At 60.8% G+C, this 24421-nt stretch overlaps 7 protein-coding genes across 7 annotated transcripts; 4 read left to right on the top strand and 3 right to left on the bottom strand.

Annotated features, from left to right (window-relative positions):
• Positions 1–195: 195 nt before the first annotated feature.
• PAN0_001d0134 (uncharacterized protein) lies at positions 196–4668 on the bottom strand (the record flags this gene model as incomplete). The annotated part of the gene is made up of 1 exon (XM_014803754.1): positions 196–4668. The coding sequence occupies one exon, from the start codon at positions 4666–4668 to the stop codon at positions 196–198; it is 4473 nt and encodes a 1490-aa protein (XP_014659240.1).
• A 2255-nt stretch (positions 4669–6923) lies between these two features.
• On the top strand, positions 6924–9716 carry PAN0_001c0135 (uncharacterized protein; the record flags this gene model as incomplete). Its single annotated transcript, XM_014803755.1, has 1 exon — positions 6924–9716. The coding sequence occupies one exon, from the start codon at positions 6924–6926 to the stop codon at positions 9714–9716; it is 2793 nt and encodes a 930-aa protein (XP_014659241.1).
• Positions 9717–9754: 38 nt separating this feature from the next.
• On the bottom strand, positions 9755–12337 carry PAN0_001d0136 (heterotrimeric G-protein beta subunit; the record flags this gene model as incomplete). Its single annotated transcript, XM_014803756.1, has 5 exons — positions 9755–9952; positions 10043–10493; positions 10922–10983; positions 11085–11287; positions 11371–12337. The coding sequence occupies 5 exons, from the start codon at positions 12335–12337 to the stop codon at positions 9755–9757; spliced, it is 1881 nt and encodes a 626-aa protein (XP_014659242.1).
• Positions 12338–12420: 83 nt separating this feature from the next.
• Positions 12421–13865, bottom strand: PAN0_001d0137 (uncharacterized protein; the record flags this gene model as incomplete). The annotated part of the gene is made up of 4 exons (XM_014803757.1): positions 12421–12609; positions 12668–13064; positions 13321–13469; positions 13827–13865. The coding sequence occupies 4 exons, from the start codon at positions 13863–13865 to the stop codon at positions 12421–12423; spliced, it is 774 nt and encodes a 257-aa protein (XP_014659243.1).
• A 530-nt stretch (positions 13866–14395) lies between these two features.
• On the top strand, positions 14396–19663 carry PAN0_001c0138 (uncharacterized protein; the record flags this gene model as incomplete). The annotated part of the gene is made up of 1 exon (XM_014803758.1): positions 14396–19663. One exon carries the CDS (start codon positions 14396–14398, stop codon positions 19661–19663), a length of 5268 nt encoding a protein of 1755 aa, XP_014659244.1.
• Positions 19664–20637: 974 nt separating this feature from the next.
• PAN0_001c0139 (uncharacterized protein) lies at positions 20638–22629 on the top strand (the record flags this gene model as incomplete). The annotated part of the gene is made up of 4 exons (XM_014803759.1): positions 20638–20965; positions 21064–22281; positions 22408–22461; positions 22550–22629. 4 exons carry the CDS (start codon positions 20638–20640, stop codon positions 22627–22629), a joined length of 1680 nt encoding a protein of 559 aa, XP_014659245.1.
• Positions 22630–23344: 715 nt separating this feature from the next.
• PAN0_001c0140 (alcohol dehydrogenase) lies at positions 23345–24415 on the top strand (the record flags this gene model as incomplete). The annotated part of the gene is made up of 1 exon (XM_014803760.1): positions 23345–24415. The coding sequence occupies one exon, from the start codon at positions 23345–23347 to the stop codon at positions 24413–24415; it is 1071 nt and encodes a 356-aa protein (XP_014659246.1).
• Positions 24416–24421: the final 6 nt, after the last annotated feature.

A 24421-nucleotide genomic window follows, 5' to 3' on the forward strand; every position in this document is an offset into this window, starting at 1 on the left:
CAATAATTCACCGCCTGCCGACGTCCAGACACAATCGGGGCTATCGGGCATGCATTCGCTCGTATCATCGGCCGCGACCGACTCGCTAGTCTCTCCCTTGCCTCTCTCCAGACACACCGTCACGCTGCGTCGTCTCCTAGAAGTACAAGGTTTTAACATTCGGTACTGACACGTCCGCTTTGACCATGACCGCTCTCAACGACGATTCGAAGGGAGGCGCATCGAGCCCGACAGCATGCTCGGGTCCACCGACGCCGGCATCACCTCGTCCTCCGGCACCGGCGAGCGGATGAACGGGCTCGGACTCGCCGAGCCGCGAGCAAGGTGGCTCGAGCCGAAGCCCATGCCCGTCTTGCTGTCAGAGCCGAGCGAGTACATTCCTGCGCCGCTGTGGTCGCCAAACGCAGCCGGCCCGACCAAGCCGCTCGCCGCCATGACGGTGAAGCTGCCGTCGTCTCCACTCGAGCTCTGCGGGATCACGAGCGCATTGCTGCCGTGCATCGACGCCTGCGCCTCGTCCTCCTTGCGAGCCTCCTCGTCCTTCGTCTTGCTCTCTTCCGTCTCGATGATCGGCGGCGGTGCCACTTCCGGCACCACCAGACGTCCCGCCTTCCATCGTGCTCCGCACGCATTGCACAGCTGCGACGGCCCCTTGGGTCCGCGTCGCCACATGGGCGTCTTGGTCTTGCCGCAAGCTCCGCAGCTCTTGATCGAGCCGTCCGGATTGTGCGTCGCCACATGTCGCTTGCGCTTCGGCGGCTTGGCAGGCGTCGCACCCGCTTCCGTCTGGATGCCGTTCGGCCCAATCACCGTGAGCCCGATGCCTTCGTACGAGAAGCTGACGTCGTCATCGCGGGCGCCCGCCTTGCGCTTCACCATCGGTCGTCCCGACACGCACTGAGGGCGAACGGCGAATCGATCCTGAAGGTGGTCCTCCAGGCCCTGCGGCAGCAACGCGGGCGCAACGCGCGGCAAAATGAAGCGTCGGTCGGGCATCTGGCTGTACAGGTCAACAAACGAGTCGGTGGTCTCCTTCTGGAACTTGATCTCCTCCATCGGCAGGTCCAGCAGGTGGTACCGAATCTCGGGCACCAGGAACTCGGCCACGTCCGGCTCGAGCTCGATCTCGGGCTCTCGCTTGACCGGCTGGCATGTCATCGTGCCCGGCACGCGTCCGAACGCCTCCCAGAGGCTCTCGGTCACTCCGCCTTTGATGCTCCATGTAAGAGGGTACACCTCGTGCTTCTTGCTCAGATTCAGGTCGGCCATCCCGTTCATGTCGCTGGCTTCTTGCTTGATGACCTTGCTGCTCTTCTTGCCGCCCGTGCTGGCGCTGCCTTTCTTCTTCTTGCCGGACGCCGCCGACGCGGTCTCGCCGTTCTTGTCCTCAGCCGGAGCCTGCGCCTCGGGTGAAGCCGTCGAGTTGGCGGCCTGAGAAGCCGGGGTCGTTGTCTTGCTTGGATTGAGCCTGGCCTCTTCGGCCGCTTTTCGCTTGAGCTCCTCTTCGAGCTCGCGAAGCCCACTGCCGTCCGCCGCGTCCGAGCCGAGCGATGGCGCAAAGAAGCTGAGCTTGAGCTCCGGCTCGATCCTCTGGCTCTCTTCGTCTTCCGAGTCGTTGTCGAAGAAGCTGCGCCTCTCCTTCTTCACCTTGGGGATCGAAGGTCGCTCGATGCCCTCGGTGCGCTCCACGAGGCATTTCCACAGGGGAAGGATGAAGCGCATGCTCGGATTCTCTCGGAATTCGACGATGATGACCGGAGGTTTGGGTGGACCATCAGTTGGCCATCCAGGAGGAGGGTGACGAAGCTTGTTCGAAACCGGCGGCACGGTTGGCTGCTGCTGTTGCTGCTGCTTCGGCTGCTTCTGCTGCTTCTCCTTCTGCTGCTTTTGAGCCATCTGCTTGTCGGCCTGTGCCTTTGCTTTCGCCTCGGCCTTGGCCTGCTTCTTTGCCTCGCGTTCCTCGATCTTGGCTTGCTTCTTGCTTGCCTTGGCTGCCTCATCCACTTTGGTCTTCTTCGTCTTCTTACCCGCAGCTGCATTGGCGGCAGAGGCGCCGTTGCTGGCAGACGAGCCTGCGGCGCCAGCCTTGTTGGCAGCAGCTGCGTTGCGTGCCTCATCCTGCCGGAGCTGCGCCGTGATAGCTTGAATCCAAACACCAAGTGCCTTGAGCTGGTTCGGATTTGCTTTCCCCGAAGCGGCGATGTGGAGAAGCTCTTGCAGCTCAGGATTGAGCGCTGCAGTGGCGTTGACTCGCGAGACCAAGACAGCATCGATCGCTGGAGGCGGCGGGACGCCGGCAGGGCGCGGCGGAGGCTGCGTGGACGTAGTAGCGGCAGGGGCGTCAGCGGGCTTGCCGGCTGCGGCCGCTTGAGACGATGATGCAGAGGTGCTGGTTGCGCTCGGAGCTGCCGGCGTGGTGCTTGCACTAGCAGCAGGAGCCGCCGCAGTCGCTGACGTCGATGGACCTGCAGAGCTACTTGCAGTGTTGTCTGCTGCCAGCGGGAGGACGGGCGCAATCGCTGAAGTAGGCTTCGCCTGCGTACCAGTGACGACAGGCGTTTGCGACGACGCCGTTGGCGCTGCTGCCAATGTGGCAGCGCCGCTGGCAGCAGTCGAGCTGGCAAGCGCATTCGAGGCCATGTGGGCTTGGTTGATGCTTGGCGGTCGAGGAAGCGATGGCGTCGTCATAGGAGGCCGTGGCAGCGACACCGGCAGGGCGATAGGCTTGGGTGTTGCAGCAACAGGTGCCGGTGTGACCGATGCCGGTTTGGTCTCAGCAGCTGCGCTGGTAGCAGCCCCAGCGTTGCCTGTCGAAGGCACTGCCCTAGCTGCGACGCCGGGCACGGTTGGCTTAGCAGCGATAGCAGGTGACGCGGGGGTCGAAGAAGCGGCCGTCGACGTGCCAGCTGATGCTACAGGTGCTACAGAGGCAGTAGACGGGCCAGGAGCGGCAGGCTTTGCTGGGAGGGAGGAAGCCAAGGCTTGAGATGCAGCTGGTGCGGTCGTCGTCCCTGATGAAGCGGATGCGGACGGTGGCGTCGAGATCGGCGGTTTGGAAGGCAGAGACGACCGCGCAGAAGCAGAGCTTGCCACAGGCGTCGCGGGCAGCGTCGGGGTCGACGACACCACTGGTGCAGCCGGTGCGATAGGTTTTGTGACGGCCTGGACCGAGGAGGTGGACGGGGCGGCAACTGAGGTGCTGGCTGTCGCTGGAGCCGGGGAGGGACCGCTCGTCTGAGGGGGACGTGCTGGAAGCGGCTTGGCTGACGAGGTTGGAGGTCGCGCCAGGGGCACGCTGGGTGCCGGGATGACAGGAGCTGCTCGTGGCGAAGGAAGCTGGGGAGGCGGAGGTTGCGACATGTGGTGCGGCAGCGGCTGAGATGCCGATAGACGGACGTAGTCGGGAGGGCCTCCGAACGAGCCATGTGCACGCATGCGTGCGAGCGGATCCATGATTGGCGGCATCTCGTAGTCGGGACGGACCTCCCAGAACTTGGTCTTCATGAAGACATGCGGACCGACGTGGATGTCGGCGCGGCCGAGCTGGATGAGGACGTGCGGTTCTCTCGGGTTGAGGCCGTGGAGCAGGCTGAGTGGGAGGACGTTGGGATAGATCATGCCCGACTTGACGCGTTGGCTGAAGGGCGTCAAGAGAGAGGAGAGGTGCGAAAGGCGCGATTGTCTGAGCGACTGGAGGAGCACGAGGCTCTCTTCGATGGTTGCCGGCTCCTTTCTGCGCCTGCGAGCCTGTCTCCGGCTCTCCTCTGCTTCGCTGTCCAGATCGGATTCGTCGGACAAGACCGAATAGTCGTCGCTGTCGCTGCCGGTATCGGGCGATGAGGTCTCGGAGGCGCCCATAGCCATGGCGGACTGCACGCTGGCGTTGTCAAGGACCGGGAAATCGGGACGGACGTCGACGTAGGGTAGCTGAAAGGGAAGCACGAGCTCTGGCAGGGCCTTGCGACCACCTCCGGCCGCAGTGAGCATGGCGGGGATGACCGAGTCCGGAGCGGCGCCGATGGTGCCGCCTACTGTGCTCGAGGTGGGACGGTAGACGAGCTCGTCCTGAGTGCTGGCCTGATTCGCCCGACGCTTCTGCTTTGGCTTGGTCTGACCTGGTGGCTTGGGAGCTTTCGGCTTGGCGGTCTTCTTCATGGATCCGTTCGCTTCACTTTTATTGTCGAGACCCGACGAGCTGGAAGTCGGCTGCGTTTTCGCTGGCGTGACGGTCTGCGTCGAGTTGGAGTCTGTCGAAGCACTGCCACGGGCAGCAGCTTTGTTGGCGGCTGCGGCGGCGGCTTTGGCAGCAGCATCATGGAGACTGACAGCACTGGCTGGAGGTGGTGGGCGGGGCGGAGGCTGAGACGCTGGAGCGGGAGCCGAAGACGATGCTACCTTGGCTTGCGCAGGTGCGCTGGACGATGGCTGTGCGGCGACATTTTGAGATATTGATTGGGATGGCGAGGGTTGGTGTGATTGCTGCTGGGACTGCTGTTGCGTTGGAGCGGCTTGAACGGCCTGCTGTGCGGAGTTTGGCGGAGGCGTTGGCGTTCGAGGGGCAGGATCGGAAGATGATGGAGATGAGGCAGAAGGTTTGGAACCGGCCGCAGCAGCGCCAGGGTCAACCTGGGTGCCCTGTGAGCTGGCCTCTTGCGAGCCGATGCTCATGGTCCCGCTGAGCCGATCTGAGCTCAGCCTCGGCTACAGGCAACGAGGGTAGCTTCGCGGGTAAGGTGGCATGCAGAGATCGGGATGAGGTGGACGGGCCGACGCGGCAATCTCCCGAAACGCAAGCTGCTCGAGCGAGACTTTTCTAGCCTCTGCGACACAACGACGCGATCAACACGGGCGAAGAGTTGCCCTGCTGCAGTCGACGTGAAACGCGTGAGATCGTGCCGAAATCGATTGCAGATTGGAGCGCAAGCAGCAATGGTTTGGGCGCCGAGAGCGTGTCGTGCCGGGTCGGATTGCTCCCGGTGTTCAGAGAGGATCGCAACGATCGATAGCGAGCCAAGCCAGAAAAGAGCCGGGTGATCCGAAACGAGCGTGACGAGCGATGGGGAACGGGTAGCTGCCGAACCGTGCCAACGAACCGAACGAGAAAGATGGTGATGAAGAGAACGAGTTGCAGGCAATGCCCGGGGCGGTGGTGGTGGACAAGTGTGAGTGTGGAGTGGACAGCGAAGGAAGAAGGTGAAAAGCCAGGCGAACAGGGTCAGAGAGCAACGCAGGCCGCTTTGACCGTCTTGGGCCGAGGCTCGCGAAGGAAGAATGCTGAAACGCCAAGGCGGCCGCGGTGGAAGGCGAGCAAAACCCAGGCGTGGAAGAAGCGGAGCAGCCGCGCAGACAGGTAGGTGGGCAGGTAGGCAGGCAGGCAGGCAGAAGAGCGGCGGGCAGCGGTCAATCTGCACAGCAGACTGTACAGCAGGCTGCAGGCGGGCCGCTTCATCCGGCACAGTCACAATCGGCCACGATGACGAGCAGGATCAACCGCGAAAGTGCACGCGGGCGCGAGGCGAGGAAAAAAATAAAGAGATAAAAACGAGAAGATCCAATCGGAGGCGCCAGGCCTCCTCGAGCACAGACAGCGAGCTCTGCTCACAACACACGACGCGATTTCAGAAGATTGATTGCAGCCCAGCCTCGGCTTTGGGGCGGGCGGCTGCAGCCTGGCGAGCGCGAAGACGGCGACTTTGCACCCACCGCAACTGGAAGCCACAGCAGCAAGCGTTCATGCACGCATGCTACTTCCATGCTCGCAACTCTGGAAGACACAGCATATTGTAGCACATTCGAAGCGTTGCTGGCAGCCATGCATGGCTGGCAAAGCTTGATTGCAGGGCTCGGATCGGGTTAGAGACTGCACGCACGGACAGTCTTGGCTGCGGGGCGCATTGATGGGCTCTGGGGATCGGCCACCACAGACGCATCCAAGGATCCGCCGTGTGAGAGGGCGTGAGAGCGAGAGAGCGAGAGAGCGGGAGTGGGGGCATCGATGTATACAGTAGCAGACCGGGCGAAAAGCCGGCTGTGCCGTACCCGCTCTCGATCGGTGTGAATGCGCCGCTTACGGTTCTTAGCGCGCACACCCCACGCCGCTACTGTGGTTGGCTGCGGATCAAGCAGCAGGCGGGGGATTTCCGCGCGTCGGTCGATCCCCAACACATTCTGCCGCCCCATATCGGTGCGCTCTAGCGGTCCCTTTTTTGCCCGATGAGAGGCTTCATTTCGGCCAGATTGGTCGCAGGCTTCACGTCGACTCGCGCATGTAACGCGATGCGGGAGCGTGTGCGGTGCTCTGCCGACAGCCGCAGGCCCTCCCGATTGCACTCGAGCCCGATTGCTTGCCCGGTTTGATCTCCCTCGTTGCCTTCTCGACTCTCGACGCGCCTGTGCATCGGCCAGCTAGCAAGCTGCGTGAAGAGGTCTTACACACGCTTGAGAATCTGCATTGCCTGCCAAATCCACACAGCCGAGCTTTCCAGCCTCGCAAGCCGACTCTGGCAGTGTCTGGCCCTGCTATGATAGCGGTGATGCAGATGAAGGCAACTTGGGTATTCTTCGCGGCAAGGACGCTCGAAGAAAAAAAAAGGAATCGAAATTATTTGGAAGGAAAATTGCGGCTGCGAAAAGGCTGACCCCGCTGACCCAATCGGCGATCCCAGCCCATATCGGCTGCCGTGTCTCTCCCGATCCTGCAGGGTCCTCACTTTTTCCAAAGCCCGGAGGACCTTCTTCTGGCTGCATCTACGAGGCACTCCTTCCGCTCCACCCATCGATACCGCAAGGAGCAACAACACGACGACTGCAAAGCAGGACCATCCACCGGCAAACCGCCGTAGCAAGCTGTGAGCGTTTCGCCTGGTCGGACAAATGCCAAGAACGGCGAATGCGAAGGAAGATGGCTAGCTCCGGTTGCCACCATGCTCCCCTTTCTGCAGCCTTCGGCATCGCTGGCCCGTGCTGCGCCACAACTCGCGCGCCAGCTGCCGTCGACCATCAGAAACAGGCACGGCGCGCATTGTCTACGACGCAAGTCGACCGTAGCTGGGCGTGCCACGCGAGCCGGCTCTGAACAAGAAGCCCTTGAAGAAAGCGACGATCCTTACCAATCTCACAGCCGAGAAGGCAGGAAGACACGCTTCTCGCACTTTTTCGACAGGCGCATTCCCGTCACGCCCTCAAGACAAGAACCTCGGTTCGGTGAAAGCAAGACTTCCTACGACATCACCGCCGCCTCTCGACAGGCCACCACCGCCCTGCGGCGAGCCGTCAGCTTCGGCTCATCGACCGAGATCATCAATGCGTACGACAACCTTGTGCGCGCCCACCACAGACACGTCCAAGATGTCACCAGCTCCTCATCCAAGTTCCTCGCTCCTTCTGAGGTCGGGTTCCCGATGCACAAAGACGACATACAGAATGCAATCCAGACACTCTTGCTCAACGCTCAGAAGCAAGGGCCCATCCCGCCTCAAATCGTCGAAGCGTGCCAGCGCATGTTTCAAGACCTCAGCCGGCTCTTTGGCTTCAAGATCGCCGCAAACGACCTGCATCGCCAGCTCTACTGCATATCCAGAAGCACCGACGTGGACCAAGTAGCAGCGTTTCGGGAGCTGCGCGAGAGCTACCCCAATTGGCGGGTTGCGCCATTACGATGGGGAATGATCATCTCACCGCTCGCACGGCGCGGGCGCTATGATCAGGCGATCGATGTCTGGCAGGAGATGATGGAATCAGGCGTGCAGCCCGATATGCGCCTTCGCGAACTAATGGTCAATCTCTGCCTGGAGAGTCAAGACACTCCAGCGCGAGCACGACTGGAAGGCCTTGCGCAGGGTGCGGACGACACAGCATTCCACACGTGCATCATCGTCGTGGAAGGGTTGTGCCACTTCGCCGCTCGGGTCCTAGAGGTCGACGAGGAGCTTCTGCTCCGACTGCGGACGCATGCCTCTCATCTACGAGGTCTGCTCGAATCACGCGCGCCGGACGAAGCGCGCACAGCCGCTCGGGACGCGCTTCTGCGCTTTGAGGCGGTGGACGCCGGTCTCACGCCGGCGCCCGAGACAGCTTCACGAGCACACGAGCCCGAGTCACCTGACCAGCGGGCGATCGAGGAATTGCTGCTTGGCCTCCACGGTGACGAGCTGAACAGCGTGCAGAGCAGCGACGAGGCGGTCGAGCTGCTGGATCGGATCCTAGCAGCCACCGATCCAGGCCGGACCATCCATCCAGACGATCAGTGCTACCACCTCCTCATGCTTGGTCTTCTCAACACGAGTGGAACCGACATCAACGCGTCCGCCGTGGAAGACGCTGAGAACGGCTCGACTCAGTCTCGCGCGCTGCCGACGCCGAACCAGGTGCGAGAAGCACAGCTGCTCTACGACCACGCGCGGGCGATTGGGGTGTCGCCCACCCCGCAGCTCGTGGTGCCGCTGCTGAGGGCATACTGCGAAGCGTTCATCCCGTCCATCTCGGCGGCGATCAAGCTCGTGCACGACATGCTCGATCACCGTGCCGAGCGCAAGACGACGGATGCGGCGCCCAGTCGAAGCTCGGACAGAGTGGGTATGGACGTCATCGGCCCCGTTCTGGACGCATGCGTGCGAACCAGAGATGTCGCCGCGGCACGCGGGCTGCTGTCGCGGCTGCAATCGGCGCGCATCGCCATCGACGTCGATGACAAGGCGCTGCTCATTCGTCCGCTCATCAGCATGGCGTCGTCGTGGTCCGAAGCATTCGGGATCTATCGGGCTCTGTTGCGCTTGCCTATCTCGTCTACAGGCGAAAGCAGGGGCCTGGACAAGAGGGGCTACACTGAGCTGCGGCGGTCACTGTTCGAGCTGCGCTTCACGGAAGACCAGGGGAGAGGCGAGCGGGTGATGCTGGCCGCTCCACCCGAGGATCTGCTCGGAACGCTGCAGGATATGCGTGCCGACGGGCATCCGCCGACGTGTGCGGTGTATACGGCGGTACTGGACTACTACTCCAAGACGCAGCCTGCGTCGGCGGCGGGCGTGGCGGCGACGCACGCCATGCTCAAGTGGGACGAAGAGCTCGAGCCGGACCTGCCGCTGGTGAATGCGCTCATGAACGCGTACAATCGCATCGACGAGCCGACGATCGTGCTCGCCATCTGGGAGAGCCTCTTGGCGACGCGGCAGGAGTTCGACAGCGTGACGCTGTCGGTGTTCTTCGACACGGCCGGGCGACATGGATTGCTGACGCTGGCGCGCAAGGTGGTGAGCACGGTGCATCGTGCAGAAGAAGAGGCCAAGGAGAGGGGTACGAAGCGGCGCACGCCCATGACCAAGGGCGCGTGGGATGCGTGGCTTGAATGCCTGGCGCGCTGCGGGAGGCTGGAAGAGGCCATCGAGGTGGCGTTTGGTGAAATGCGCACCACACTGCTGCGTCAAGCCATCGAGTCGCACGATCTGGACGATGATGGCAATGCGGCTGGTACGGTGGCCGAAGTCATGGTGCGGTCCATGCAGGCGCCTGTGCGCGATCGCAACGGGCACATAGTGGGACCGGATGCAAAGACTTTCGGCACACTGCTCAAGTTTGCCGCGCGCGAGCGAGATCGTCGCCAAAGACGCCAGACGGGTCGCGAGTCTCCGATCTGGCACAAGCTGCGCGCCCGCCTGCGTGAGGAACTCAGCTGGCTCTATCCCCACGTCAAGCGGATCGGCGAATCAACCAAGGCTTAGCACGCAATAAAGGCATTGTCATTGCGCGTTTGGTGTGGCTAGAGCTTCTTGTCAAAGTGCGAGGCGCGTTTCTCGAGGGCGGTGCGCAGATCCTGAGGGATGTCGCATTTCTTGAGCTGGGTATAGTCGTACGTGACGCAGTCCTGTGCCGAGACGGCGACGATGGTCTTTTGTGCCAACGAGTATGCTGCGCCTCGGAGCATGAATCGATCCTTACCGAGTGGCAGCTCACATGCCTGTCCCACCAAGATCTACAAAGCCAACAAAACAGCATGAACACCTTTTTCTACCAATCAAGCTTTAGAAAGGGGGTTGGGGTGGCTTACGGTGTCTGGATATACGACTGGTCTTCTGTATCTGACGTTGATACCGGCGAGGATGAACGACTTTCCTGTACCTCTTGTGATTTCGAGTTTGCGTTCCGGGGTGAAGTTGTCCGACTCGAGCATGGCGTTGGCGAAGAACATGCGTGCGTTTTCGAACCAGCGTACAAAGTGGACGTTGTTGACGTGCTGGAACTGGTCGTGGTCTCCCCATACCACGCGCTGCTCCCACACGCTTGCCCGCTCGTACCCTGCGTCTTCCAACGCCTTGATTCCCGCCTCGACCTCTTCGAGAGAAAAGATCTTGGAAGAAGCTGCGCGCTTATCCTCAGAACCCCGTACGGAGGTGGAAGTGAAGCCTCGTTGGAATGCCATCGTTCGAGTCGGAACCGTCAAGGCAGGCATGCCAAGTCGAGAGCTCGTCCGCCCGACCCCTCGCCAGATAGTCGCCATCCTGTCGGTGATCCAAGTCCAAAGGCTTGCGTCGTATGTGTAAGTCGTTCAGCCCAAAATATAGCTCGAGAGCGGTGATGGTGGAAGGCGAGGCCGAAGAATGCCGGTCGGTGATGGTTCAGAAGAACACTTGCTCGACCACAGCGACTCGGAATCCAGTGCGGGGTTGACGGCCCTCAGAGCGGTGTTGGAAATAGCCGAAAAGCCGGACCGCACCCACGCACGGGGCAAAACCAAACCGCCCCGCCTTCTACCTCAAACGCCCAGGCTGGAATTGCTCCTCCCAACCTCAACACTACGCGGACCCACACATCTGCAGCTGCCACATGGAGCACACAGCTACGGTGTGTATTGATGAATGACAAGCCAAGGTTGAAGTGAAAAGACCGACGAGAACAGACAGGAGAAAAAAAAGTGGGAAGAGCGTACCGGGGGGCGTCTCGAGGGAGCGGGAAGCCGCGGTGAGGACCCGCTAGGCCGCGTTCGAGCGGCTGTAAACGCGTAGAGAGCGAGCGACATGAGCCTCGGCAGGCAGGCAGAGTGGGGTGAAGGAGGGATGCTAGGATGACAAAATGCAAGGGGAAGAGGGTACAGGACGACGCGACGAGTACGCATAGAGGGCTTGCACTGGTGTGCCGCCCGTGATGAGGCTCGGCTGCCGCCGTCGTCTGTCGTGAGCACCGATGCGGTCGGAGAGAGAGAGAGAGCGATCGGTGGTGGTGGGAAAAGGGATGGGTATATGGCGACAGCAAAGGTCTGGATCGCGCGTGTGGCTTCCGAAGATAGAGGGCGTGGCTAAGCCCAAACCAGCAGGCGCGAGTCCCAGGAACCGGTGCAAAGAGCCATGCCGTCGGTGCTGACGCCGAGGCACGAGACACGGTTCTCGTGGGCGGCGAGCACACCGACGCGCTCCCCCTTGAGCGTATCCCAGACGTTGCAGGTGTAGTCGTCGTAGCCGGCAAAGAGGATGCGGCCAGAGACGGAGAAGCCGACGGATGTGATGCCGCAGAGGATGTTGTCGTGGGTGTAGGTGTTGAGCTCTCGGTCGGCGCGCAGGTCGAAGAGGCGGCACGAAGCATCGTCGGAGCCGGTGGCAAAGGCGTCGCCGTTGGGGAAGAATTGGACGGCGTTGATGTCGCTCTCGTGACCGGCAAAGGTCTGGACGGCCTTGCCGGATCGGATGTCCCACACCTTGGCCATGGCGTCGCAGGCGCCCGAGACAAAGACGTTGGGGTTGGGGCTGAGGGAGATGCTCATGACGTCGCCGGTGTGGTCGTTGAATTCGGTGATGCGGGTGCCCGAGTCGATGTCCCAGAGGATGCAGCTCATGTCGCCGGAGGAGGTGAGGATCTGCTGGTCGTTGAGGAAGCGACAGCAACTGAGGTAGCCGGTATGCGCCGAGAGCTCCCTGCCGACCTTGATGTTGTTGGGGTCGCGGCCGCGGAGCGAGTAGATGCTGCAGATGTTGTCGAGGCCACCGCAGGCGACCCAGTTGCCCGAGGGGGCGTAGGCGCAGGTCATGACCCACGAGGAGCGGAGTGGGATGGCGTGGACCTTGTTGGTGGTGTAGGCGTCCCAAACGATGAGTTTTCCGTCCTGCGAAGCCGAGACGAGGTGGCGCTTGTCGTTGGCCCAGTGCATGGCGTAGATCTTGGCGAGGTGACCCTTGAGGGTGCGACGGGGCTTCATAACGATACGTGGCAAAGGCTCGATGTCGTTGGCCATGGCTCGAAGGCTGGTGTCGGCCATCTGATCCTTCTTTGCGCGGATTTTTTCCTTGAGGCCGTCGGCCTCACGGCGAGCGGCGGCGATGCGCTCCTGCAAGTCGGCACCTGGCACTGACATGATGGAGGCGTGGCGTGACGTACGGGGTGAGAAGAAGGTAGTGAGGTTTGACAAGCAAAACGACCCGTGTTGACAACGAGATGCTAGAGCGTAGACGCAGGCGGCTTTGCAAGGATGCAGGCGGATGCGACGGTAGCGGCAGGGGATCCGGGAATGCGCGCAAAAGCAATGTAGGAGAGACGGAAGATGCGAGGCTGGATGTCCGAAAGCTGATGTGCTTTAGGCCGAAGGGATGCAGGTGGGATCGAGTGGAGTGCGTTGAGATCAGCGAGCTGGCACAGAGGAGGTGAGCGAGGGGTCGAGTTTGTTGGGCACCGCAGAGCAGCAGACGCGCGTCAAAGAGGTGGTGGGGCACGAGACACGACGACGGTGCAGAGGACGATAGCGGTCAGAGGGAAAGCAGAGGCCGAAGAGGAGAAGGGTGGTGACGACGGCAATCGAGTTGGAGGGTGAAAACGGAATGAGGTCGAGGCTGATGAAGCGGGCGGAAGGGTGTGCAGTGCAGTGCGGAGCGGAGTGAGGGGCCGGGCCAAACGAGCTGAGGGTGCTGTCGTCGATCCGCTTTGATGCCGCTGCTGCTGCTGCCGGAAGGTGAAGGTGCTGGCTTGGCTGTGCGCACGAGGCACCTTTTTTGGCTTCCGGAGTGAGCTGAGTCCTGCTCTCAGACACACACGCGCGCTCCCCTCCAAGGAAAAGGCTGCTCGGGCGCCGACGCGAGACTCGGAAGCTGCAGTGCAACGGCAGAGGTCAGCGTCAAAAGTGCGAGCCCAAGCCGACGGACGTGACAAGGAGCGGCCCGAGACCTCTGCTCTCTGCTCTCCTGCCCTGTCAGAAGCTTGGGCTTCTAGACGAAAAAGGGCCGAAAAGGGAGCGAAGCGCCTCTCTCTCTGCGCAGATGCCCGGCGAGTCGCGCTGGATTAGACTCTAATCACGACTCTCTCTTCACAAGAGCAGCGGTTGAGTTGGAATTTTCTTCTGCCCACTCGCCCGGCCTTGCCCACGCCACGCTGCGCATGACTTCGACCCGACGCCCCCTCGCCGGTGACCGACCGCCCCACTGCTTCTTTCCTGCCTGCGGAGTTGAGTTGCGGTCGTCGCCTTCCAGGCAAGCACGGATCGGACCCTCATCCACCTGACTCGCAGACAGAGCAGCCCAGGCCGCCCAAAAGATGCAGTCGGCAAAGCCCGAAAAAATCGTGATTCGTTTCCACGCCAAGCGAGAGGCGGAGGAGGCGCCGCGCTGCGAGACAAGGCATGCATTCGTGCGTGGGATGCATGGGGTGTCAGAGTCTTGACCCAAACGCCCACTCCTGCGCCGATCCTCTCCAGCCTCAGCTGCCTGTCAGCCTGCCAGCCTACCAGCCCGCCAATCAATCAATCAACCAACGAACCCTGCAACGAACCTCGAGTCTCGAGACCCAGAGCGCTTCACTCTGGCCAGACCAGCCAAGACCCTGAGCAGAGCAACCGCAGAAACCCACCTCCTTACGCCAGGGTCCAATCTCGTCTTGTCACCTGTTGGCGCCATCTTCACAAGCCAACTGGAGTTCAGATGAAGTTCATCTGACGGACATGTGTGAGACGCTGAGACGCTGGTCGCTTTGAGCTCATATCTCGTCGTTTGTGGCCGACTCTAGCGACGTCCCTTTGTCTCTGGCTGCGTCCCTTGGGCGACGGCGTGGCATGAATTCTTTAGATCGACCGATGATCACACCAGTCAAGCCGATGGAGGGTCGCGTGCCGATCTGAAAGCGCAGAGTGGGCGCACTCCACCTGGGGTGGCTGGTGCGCCTGCTCGGAATTCGCACTTTCGACTGCCTTTCAGATGCACCAAAAATCTCGATTCATGTTCTGTGACGCGCCTCAATCCGCTGCAGCTCTCGTTGCGCCTACCCACCTTCATCCTCCCTTCTCCCTCCTCCTCCTCCTCTTCCATCCAGGCCACGGCCACCGGCTTATCCACCCATATCGGCTCGAGCGGCCGCTTGCAAGGGTCATCACCGCGCCTCGCCTGTCCAAGCCCGTACGCTCAGCCTAGTCAACCTCTTTCCTGCCATCATGCCGGCCGACCACATCAACGGCACCTCAAAGACCACGCTCCAGCGTCCTCGCTATATACCTCCTTCCGCATCTGGCGACGTCTCACTGCATCATCTCGGAACCCCCTCACGTCCTCGACAATCCTCGTTCGGTGCTCACGCAGTAGGCTCGGCAGCTTCGCCCATCCCTGAAGCGCCATCACCTGCTAGAATGCAGTCGAACCACAGCATGTCCAGCCCAAGCAATCCGCGTCGCCCACGCGTCTCCGCCTCGGCATACCAGCGCTTCGATGAAGTCGCTTGGATCGTCGACCTCAGCTCACGCATCGGCGACGCGCTCCAGTCACCATCACATCCCTCCGCACAAGTACCAGCTGCTGCATCCCCATCCTCATCGTCCCTCCACAACCTGCCTCGCTCACGCAGTCGCGTCCGCCTTCCACGGCCCAGCAAGGAGTTTCGAGACCTTCAGCAACGTATTCAGCTCAATCGTGTGCCATCTCCGGCTTCGGCCGCTCTGGACGCCGATTCTACGCACGATTCCTCCTTTGCCTCGGACGATTCTCTGTCCGCAACCCAATGGGCTGCGAATGCTCAATCTGACTTCGAGCGCCGCCGTACCGAACTCGAGCGCTCTCGTAGAGCAGTACTCGAGCGCATGGCCAGCAGTCAAGACGCCGAGGCCGACTCTCAATCGGAAGAGGCTGATGCACTCGCTGCATCGGATCCAGCGGTACAACGTAGCCTGCTCGCTGCCAAGTCGCTCCAGGAGCTCATGCGTGGCGGCGGCTTGCAACCCGAAGACCCACAAGTCGAGCACGCGGGCTTGGCAGACATCCTCTCCAGCGCTGAGCCGCTCTCCAGCTCCGAACTTGATCTTGGCCCCTCGGCGCTTTTCGAAGCCAACCGCGGAGCAGACGGCGCCCTCGATATCGAGTCCATCCTCCAGCAACGCGCCAGAATAGCCGCTCTCGAAGACCAACGCCAGCCGCACCCTTCCAGCTCGGACGTCGCTCCAAAGAAGCCGGTGATCGAGGTTCTCCAAGCAGACACCGCCTTGCCCGGCTCCAGCGTCAGCCAGCGAGCGCTAGTCGAATCCGACGAGAGCTCGTCAGGCTCCTCGGATGATTCCGTTAGCTCAAGCGACGCTTCTTCGTCAGAGTCCGGCTCGGATGCTGACGCAGCCGACACTGACAACGCATCAGCCGCGTCGAACCAGATCCAGCAAGCCAGCCAGACATCTTCAGCTCCACAGCCCATGGACCAGATCGCCATCGTCAACGGCACATTCACAATCGTCCCAGATCAGAGCGCCCAGACGCCCGCGGCCTTCGACCTCGCTGCGACAAGAGACGATGTCGAGGACAGCGCTCAGTACACGTTCGAGGAGGATGCCAATCTGGACGAGGAATTCGAATCCGAAGCATCTGATGCTGATGCTGCCTCAGACGAGCTTGACGACGACGAGGACATGGTCGATGAAGATCCATCCACCCTTCGAGACCGGTATGCCAATGCGAGTCCGCACGACTCGGTCTTTGATGGCCCAGCTGGCGATGCCGACGAACCTATCGTGCTCTCCGACTCGGACGAGGGTAGTCAGTCCAGCGATGAAGGCGACTCTGACGACGATGAGCAGGTAGACGATCAAGAGACGGTTGAGGCGCAAGATTACAGCCTCGGCTCGCAAGATCAACTCCTCGACGAGGCCCCCTCCGAGCATTCCGACGATTCTGACGCAGGCAGCGACTCGGGCTCTCATGTGCTCGTTCACGACGACGAGATCGACGGCGAGAGCTCCACTCATCACCACTCGCAGCTTCTGGATTCCAGCCAGGACGCCCATCAAGGAGCTCAAGTCCAAAACCATGCAGAGCCTGAGCTTGAGACACTCTCGGCTGAAGTCATTCAACCTGACGATCACATCGCAGCAGACATCACCATGCACGACAGGGCGTCTCCAACTGATGGCGACGGGCGTCTCTTCGACACTTATCTGGCCGAGCCAGACAGCGATGCCATGCCGGAAAGTGAAGTTGAACCGGAAGAGGTTGACGAGGATCTGCGCTGGTCAGATCTCGACAACCAGCAGTCTTCCCACGAGGACATCTCGTCTCCGCATCCGCCCCAATTCTCGTCCGTCAGCTCGGCTTTCCGCGCGCTGCAAGGGGCACAAGCTCTGCCCGGCTTCGTTACCGCCTCTCAGCTGCAGGCAAGTATCGAGACGATCGAATCTCAAGCCCAGGACGCCGTGGAGCAGGCGTCTCCTGCGGCAATCCACGCTGTTGAGCAAATCGATCCGCTTCTCATGGAAGCTCTGGCCTCTGTGCCAAATGACGAACGTCAAGATCAGCCGGCTTCGAAGCAAGAGGACTCGGACGGTGCCGACGGCGCTGTGGCTGCTCATGACGCAGAATCGTCGGACACATCTCCCAAGCTCGACGTTCCATCAGTTCCAGTGGACGTTGACACAGTCGAGGTTGACGGCGCCATCTCCGCGAATCCACCGAGCGCCAGCCATGGGACTACAGATCAGGTCGTCGTTCAAGACAAGTCCCAGCAACTCATGCACGATGACGAAGGGCGCCAAGACTTGACAGACGAGAAGGAGGAGGATACTGCCGCCGACGCGAACCGAAGTGTTGCCTCGCGATCAGATCTAATCGAGGTGGCTCAAGATGGTGCAGACGACATCAGACCGGCACCGCTTGTTCTGGCCGAGGCCGATGACGAAAAGTCATCTCCCGCAGCCGAGGCCCGCGAAGACCCAATTGCAGTCGAAGAGGCAGACACCATCGTGAGCGCGACCACGGCTCCTGTCAGCGCACCGGCTGAAGCTTCGATCGGCAGCGCCTCTGAGCCGGCCAAACCGACCCTCGTGCGCATCGAAAGCACAGACGTCTTGGAGGCGGACGTCGAGGACAATAGCGAGGAGGAAGTCGTCGAGCAACCGATCCTCATCGAGCCCGCAAAGGTGTCCGCTCCTTCCCCATTGCTTACACCTGCTCTCGACACGGGTGTGAAGTCTGACTCCGGGGAAGCCCTTGGCAGTGCGATCATGCCGGACGAAGACGTTGCCATCGACGGCAGCGGCAAGACCGACGTCCCTTTTTCTCAAGACGATGTCAACCAGCCAGCCATCCGCGTCGCGACGGATGACGAAGGCATTCTCAGCGGAGATCTTGCTGACCGCGACACTTCGGTCGAGCGTCAGACTGCGCCGTTAGGTGCGGACTCGGCGGACCAGACCATGGATGATGCACTCGCAGATGAAAAGCGGACCGACGATGAGCTCGGCGCTTCGTCTAGCGTCCCTGCGAAGCGTAAAGCCAGGGCAGAGTCCGACACGGCCGAGCAGCATCCTGACGCCGAACAGTCGTCTCTACCCAATTTGGACGGCGATGACTCCGAACGGGTCGAGACAGCTCCACACAAGAAGGCAAAGCTGGAGACCGACGCCGGCGATGTTTCCAACGAGCTGCCAGCCGTGTCGGGCTCCGGAGAGGCACAGAAGCCCAGCAACCTATCGCCCTTGGTCATGCCGAAGATCCCTGCGACATCCCGAGTGCCCCCATCGCCTGCCTCATCGGACCGCCGATCAGTCTCAAGCTTCACTCCCTCTGCCAACCGCCACGGTCACCGACACCTTCACGGAGCTGCCAAGCGCAACCTGCTCAGCCAAATGACCGAAGCCGCTTCCACTCTGGCCAGCAACCTCGCCGCTCCCCTTCGTGCGCTGCCGTCGTTACTGCCGATCCGCGAGAGTCCGGCTGCTGAGGGACAGCAAGTCCAAGGCACTGATGAGGCAATCGACGTCGGCGCGGACCAAGGAGAGCACAAGAGCTCAATTCCAGACGAGGATCCGGCATCGAGCCCGATCGCACGATCTGAGCCTGCCAAGTTCACCATCACGACCCGGTCACATTGTCTGTACAGACGTCTGCAATTGTCGGGCGTGACCGGTTCCCCGGTCTTCCTTGTCCCTGGTTGCTCAATTAACCACGAGGACGCTCGTGACGAGCACGCTCAGGACCTGGGCGAAGCCTCTGAACAGAACTCGGACGACTGGGTCGATGTGGATCCCGATTTCCTTCCGCTCGAGGTGCATCACATGCTGAGCCGTATCGTCGGTCTCCAAATCCTCCGCGAGGGTATATTTGCAGAGCCCAACTCCGCCGCCGCCGAACTGGTGGCTGCGAGTTACGACTTCGACATGGATCTGCAACAAACCGCGGACGATGAGCAAGGCTCTCCGAAAGCATTCGCGGTTGATCAGGACAACCCGATGGAGGCCACACCCATCGATGATCTGCCTCACCCAGTACCCGGAACTCCTCCACGGGCCAGTCAGCACATCAAAGTCTCAGAATCGACGCGCAAGGCTGCCACAGCTTCGCCACAGCGTCGTTCGCCTCGACGTTCCGATCCGTCGAATGCCGATGCCAACTACCTACCCGAAGATGAGAGGAAGAGCTTGCAGCGGGAAAGACACTCGACAGCCGCCGCTCCAGGCGACGTGTCCATCGCCTCTCTTGAGGAGCACGTCGACGAGGAAGCGCGCGACTCTGGCGATCCTGATGATCTGCATCTGCATCAGGGCGACGATGACGCTGGTGGAAACGGAGAAGCGACTGATTCGACTTCAGGCACTGCGCCGGTTCCGATCGCCTCTCAAGCCAAGAAGAGACGGGGCCGGCCTAGGAAAAGCGCAGCTGCGGCTACGGACACGGGGAACACAGCTCCCGAAGCGGACAAGGTCCTAATACCGAAGGCGTTGGCTCGAGGACGAGGCGGACGCCAGCGGACCGAATCAGGAGATCATCGCAATGCTGGAAACGCCGATGACGCTGGCGACGAATCGAGGGAGCCTGGAGTCAACCAGGAGGCTGCTGAAACCATTGCCGCTTCGCGTCCTCGGAGAAGTGGTCGAGTCCGTCAAGATCAAGAGGAAGCAGAATTGCTTGATCCTCAGGATAAGAAGCCGGACCAGGTTGAGGTCGAATCCGACAAGCTCGAGGCTCAGAGAGACGAAACGCCGCCGCAGGCCGAGGCTGACTCTGAAAAGCCTTTGACACCTGCACGCAAACGCAAGCGAGTGCCGAAAGCATCGTCTAGCCAAGTATCTGCAGCGGAAGCCGACAAGTCCGAAGAGAAGGATCAAGTCGCGGATGCCAAGCAACCCCGCCGAAGTCGTCGGTCGCAAGGAGGCAATCGGGCTCCGAGCACGAGTCCTACCAAGACGACGCCTCGCAAGTCGCCAAAGCGTAAGGTGCTCAAACTCAATTAGCCATGCATTGCGCGGGCCTCCGCGCATCAAAGCCCGAATAAGGTGTGCCTTCCTGGATCCGATGCCCTCGCGCGCCTCGCTCCATGCGCTTTCTGTCTTGCGGTCGAAATACATCCTCCAATCAGGCACAAGTGATCGGTATCAGCAGGGGAGGTGTGGCATCGGTCTTGCGACGTCGCCATACTGTGACTGGGTGTCTGTGTTCGACACCGGTGTTCCTGAGAGAGGGGTTTCCATTGCCATCGCTAGCGAGCAGCAGCATGGCGAGAGGGGCGTAGATGGCGTTCGTGCTCGAACTTATGTGACGATACGGAAAAAAGTTTTCGATTTGGACGAGCGTGTGATGGTGACACGGTCAAAAGAAGATGCGGGCGAACAGCGTCAGAAAGCCTTTCCGACCGTGAGCGTGCTGCTTACACTGTGAGATCACATCACCATGTGATCGATGACGCCGACGGCTGGCTACATGTGTGGACGTCCTCGTTCAGCGTGCGAAGAGAAGCACGGGCAGTTGACGTCATACGCCCTTGGGCTTCAGCCCTATAGCTTTCAGACGTGGCGACCTCCTGGACAATGGAATCGAGTTCCGTCGACTCTACGGCTTATGCCGCTACGTTGTGCCCCATGGTAGCAGTCTTGATCTTGTCCACAAGGGCCTGGCCCGCTGCTTTCGAGCCGCATGACTAGAAACGGCTGAGCCCATTCGGGATTCTCGTCACAACCCGCCGCTCAGCACTTTCAGATGGAACTTGTGGAGCTGGACTCCATGGCATCTCAGACCTCGAACAATCTTCTCTCTTCTATGATCAACAATCACAAGAGCATAAAAGCGAGATGGCGGGCCGCTCGAGCCGTTTCTCGTTCGAGGCTCTCAATCTCTGCATTGCACTTGGACTTGACCACTTGACCGGCAGCAGTGAGACTAGGGATCTTGCTCGCTCACTCTCCCGCAGCTCCTCCTCCACCTCTTCATCATGGATAGGGAAACTCACGTTCTGCAGGAGGAGGTCCGCCTGGAAGGTGGCTGCCAGCCAGCCCGGTCGAGCTCAGCACCACCTTCGCGCAACAGTGGAGGATTTCCATCCGGTGATGTCCATCCATCGGCAATAGCCAAGGAGTCTGACACTCAACTGCATCAGACACCAGCCGTGTGCCTTGCTTATGCTCACCTATGCGGTGGATGTAGATCAGCGACGGAAATGTTCGACCTCACCGCTGCCAGTCCCTTGGACATCATTCCCTGCCTTTCTCAATCGCGTTGTCTCGATTCAAATAACGCTTCGGCTTCTCTGCAGTGGTACCGTGAGTCAAGAAGCACATAGCTGAGAGCAAAGCTCACGATGCCCCCGTAAGAGAGTCTCCCGCTGACCTTGTTTTTGGATCGGATCGCGTCTTGACAGACGGTGCTTCTACGTACAGTCCTCCGATTGAGAGTGACGCCGCGGGATTTGATGCCCCCGTGTTCAGACAGGCGGGCTTTCAGCCGGCACTCACGGAGGAGAGTATGGTCACGGAAAGCCTGGTAGGTCCCAGTCTCACCCTGCGGTTTGAAGGCGTCAAGGACGACGCAGGCCGATCCGAGCATAAACAGAGAGCTTCATACTGCCCTGTTCCGCACGGCGATGGCCTCGGGCTACCGTGTGGAGCGACTGCAAATCTCCTCGCGTCTCAGCACAATGGTCGAGCGGGCGGCTCACAGGAATCCATCGCATCAGAGGTGCGCGAGCTGCAATTGTCGACGCCTTCGCCACCCTCGCCTCGTGGTGTAGTTCAAGACGACGTTGCTCAGGATCTGAAGGACTCAATTGAGTCTCAGCATGTATGGGCTGGCGTGCCATGTGCGGGGACTACCGGTACATGTGACAACTCACAGGGAAGAGAAGTGGTCGAGCAGCTCGGGAAGAGCAGCTGGAGCACACTCTTCACAGTGGCAGCGGGAGGCGAAACCGAAAACCCGATGTGGGGCTCGGGCCAGTACGGAGGTGGCTCGAGTCCCGGGACAATCTGGACCGAGGCAGCCATGTCGGGGCGCAGCTGGCCGAGCCTTCTAGGATCAATAGGGGAAAGAAACTCTCTCGCGTCGAGTCAACCTTTTCCTCGCCTACCATGGGCTTTGGATGAAACGATGCTCTATGGCGATGGCATGGAAGGCTCGAGGAACAATCCGTGGTCTGACACGCAGGGTCATGGGCTGGAAAGCGGATTCGCAGGAGGCACGATCCGAGAACCGCGGTTCGAGTCGTCTGACTTCTCTACCGCAGCGCTGACCCATAGCCTGCAGCCCGAGCAGGAAGCTGCACAAGGTGAAGGAGCTTCGTCATGGACGTTGGCGAGTGACGGAACAGCAGCTTACGATGCACAGAGGGGCAACCGGATGGAGGAAGGGTCGATCGGATCAAAGCGTCGTATCTGGTATCGGGCGCCCAACGGTCAATTCGCCTCTGCGAGCCAGGTACGTGTTGGAGGAGAGGGGGGAGATGGGAGCTCAAACGGCGATGGTAGCTCGCGAGGAAGTGAACCGTTTCGAAGGATTCGACGACGCCGCAAGTCGGAAGAGGTGGAGCGCAAGTATCGATGCGATTTTCCTGGATGCGACAAGGCGTATGGCACACTCAATCGTACGTACCGGATCGTACGCGAGGCACAGCTAGAGCAAAGATGCATGGCGATGCTGACAACTGACCTTCGGCCCGTTCGTTCACGGTCGCGTCTTGCACGTTCATGGCACGGGATGACACGAGCAGACCTCAACACGCATCGCGCCACCAACGAGCATGGACCACGGCTCAACGCTGTCGGTGAGTGAGATCGGGAAGATGGCGAAGCAGTGGACCGCGAAGCTCGGAATCTGACAGAGGGAACCTTTTCTTCTTGTCGCGGAGGCAGGCTACCGAAAGGCGCACGCCGAGTGGATGCAGCGACGAGGCGCAGTCTCGGACAGCCAGCAGGGAGATGTGCATGGCTAGGCGAACGAAGCCCACGGCCATGGAAGAAGCCTCTGTGCCCTAAGAACCCGCCGGAGATTAGTTGAGAAGGACAATGAATCGAACGCTCGAGACCGTGACCCTGCGCATGAGCATGCATGGATCGCCCGAGCCGAACAGTGTGACACGAGGCGTGACGTTGCAGAGTGAGAAGGCGAGCCGTTTATTGACCGGCCCGACGAGCGTGCAGGTTAGCCGGAGAAGTTTGTCGCTTTGCATGAGCCTTATTTCCGAACGTTGTTGGACCACGCAAAACGTCATGGCGGTGGTTCGGATCGGAAGCCGGGCAAGGAGAGCTCGAAGTTGAACCGACGTTTAGCCATGCCTGCCGAAAGGGGAAGATCACCGCAGAAGCGCAGAGAGGAGGGGATAAAATTGCATTTTCTTTTTCTTTTCTTTTTTGGGCTCACCATGGCGCCTGCTCAGGCACTCGGTCAGTGTGGTGGAAGCATTGCCGAAGGTCCATGCGCAAATTTGTTTGTCGACACCTCCACAAGAAAGTGAACTGTCATGGCCCGAGACACAGCTGTGAGAGCCGTGGTGGAATGTTGCGAAGGCCGTAGCTCAGTCGTCAGCCTTCTTGCCGTGACCTGGTCAAGAGGGTATATAGGTGACGACCCCCTCGTACACTCATTCCGACATCCATTCATATTAACTTTCCTCGCTCCTACGAAAAGGAACCGAATTCTCAGCAAACATGTCGCTCCCCTCCTCGCACAAGGCCGCCGTAGTCCCCGAAGCTGGTGCCCAGCACCAGGTCGTTGACCGTTCGCTCGCACCCATTGGCGACGACGAGGTGGCAGTCAAGGTCATTGCCACCTCCATCAACCCTGTCGACTGGAAGATGCGCGACTACCGCGTCTTCCTCTCCGAGTACCCCGCTGTGCTCGGCTCGGACGCTTCGGGCGAGGTCGTCTCGGCAGGCAAGTCGGTGACCAACGTCGCTGTCGGCGACCGTGTCTTCTTCCAGGGCATCATTGGCAACTACGACTCGTCTACCTTCCAGCAGTACGTCAAGATGCCTGCTGCTCTGCTCGCAAAGACGCCCAAGAAGGTGTCCGACGAGCAGGCCGCCACCTTCTGGGTGGCTGGTATGGTTGTAGCCACCGGCTTCTACCACAAGTCCGGCATGTCGCTCTCGCCGCCCTGGAACGCTGACGGCGCCTCGGTCGGCAAGGGCAAGACCGCCGTGATCCTTGGTGGCTCCTCGTCCGTCGGCCAGTACGCGATCCAGTTCGCCAAGCTCTCTGGCTTCGACCACATTGTCACCTCGTCCTCCGCGTCCCACTTTGACTTCCTCAAGTCGCTGGGTGCCACTACGGTGCTCGACCGCTCCGAAGCCACCACGGCCGAGGCATTCGTCAAGGCCATTCCATCCGACTCGAGCGTCGACTTTGTGTACGACACCATCTCGTCGCCCTCGACGCAGCTGCTGGGCGTCCAGATCCTGCAGGCGCTCAAGGGTGGCAAGGTGCTCGTTGTCATGCCCGCCGACGAGAAGGCGGTCAAGCAGTCCGAGGAGAAGGACCTCCCCGACACCTCGGTCGTCGCTATCCTCGGTATCGGCTCCCACCCCGAGTACCGCTACATCTCGGAACCCCTTGCCGCACACCTCGGCGGCGAAAACGGCTACGTGGCCAAGGGCGATGTGACGCTCAACAGGCCCATGGTGATCGAGGGCGGTCTCAACGCCGTCGAGAAGGCGCTCAAGGCCAACAAGGACGGCGTCTCGGGCGTCAAGGTCATCATCCGCCCCAACGAGGCATAATCTTTC

This window comes from Moesziomyces antarcticus, assembly GCF_000747765.1.
Source record: "Moesziomyces antarcticus DNA, scaffold: scaffold_v10001, strain JCM 10317, whole genome shotgun sequence".
NCBI classification, from domain to species: Eukaryota; Fungi; Basidiomycota; class Ustilaginomycetes; order Ustilaginales; family Ustilaginaceae; genus Moesziomyces; species Moesziomyces antarcticus.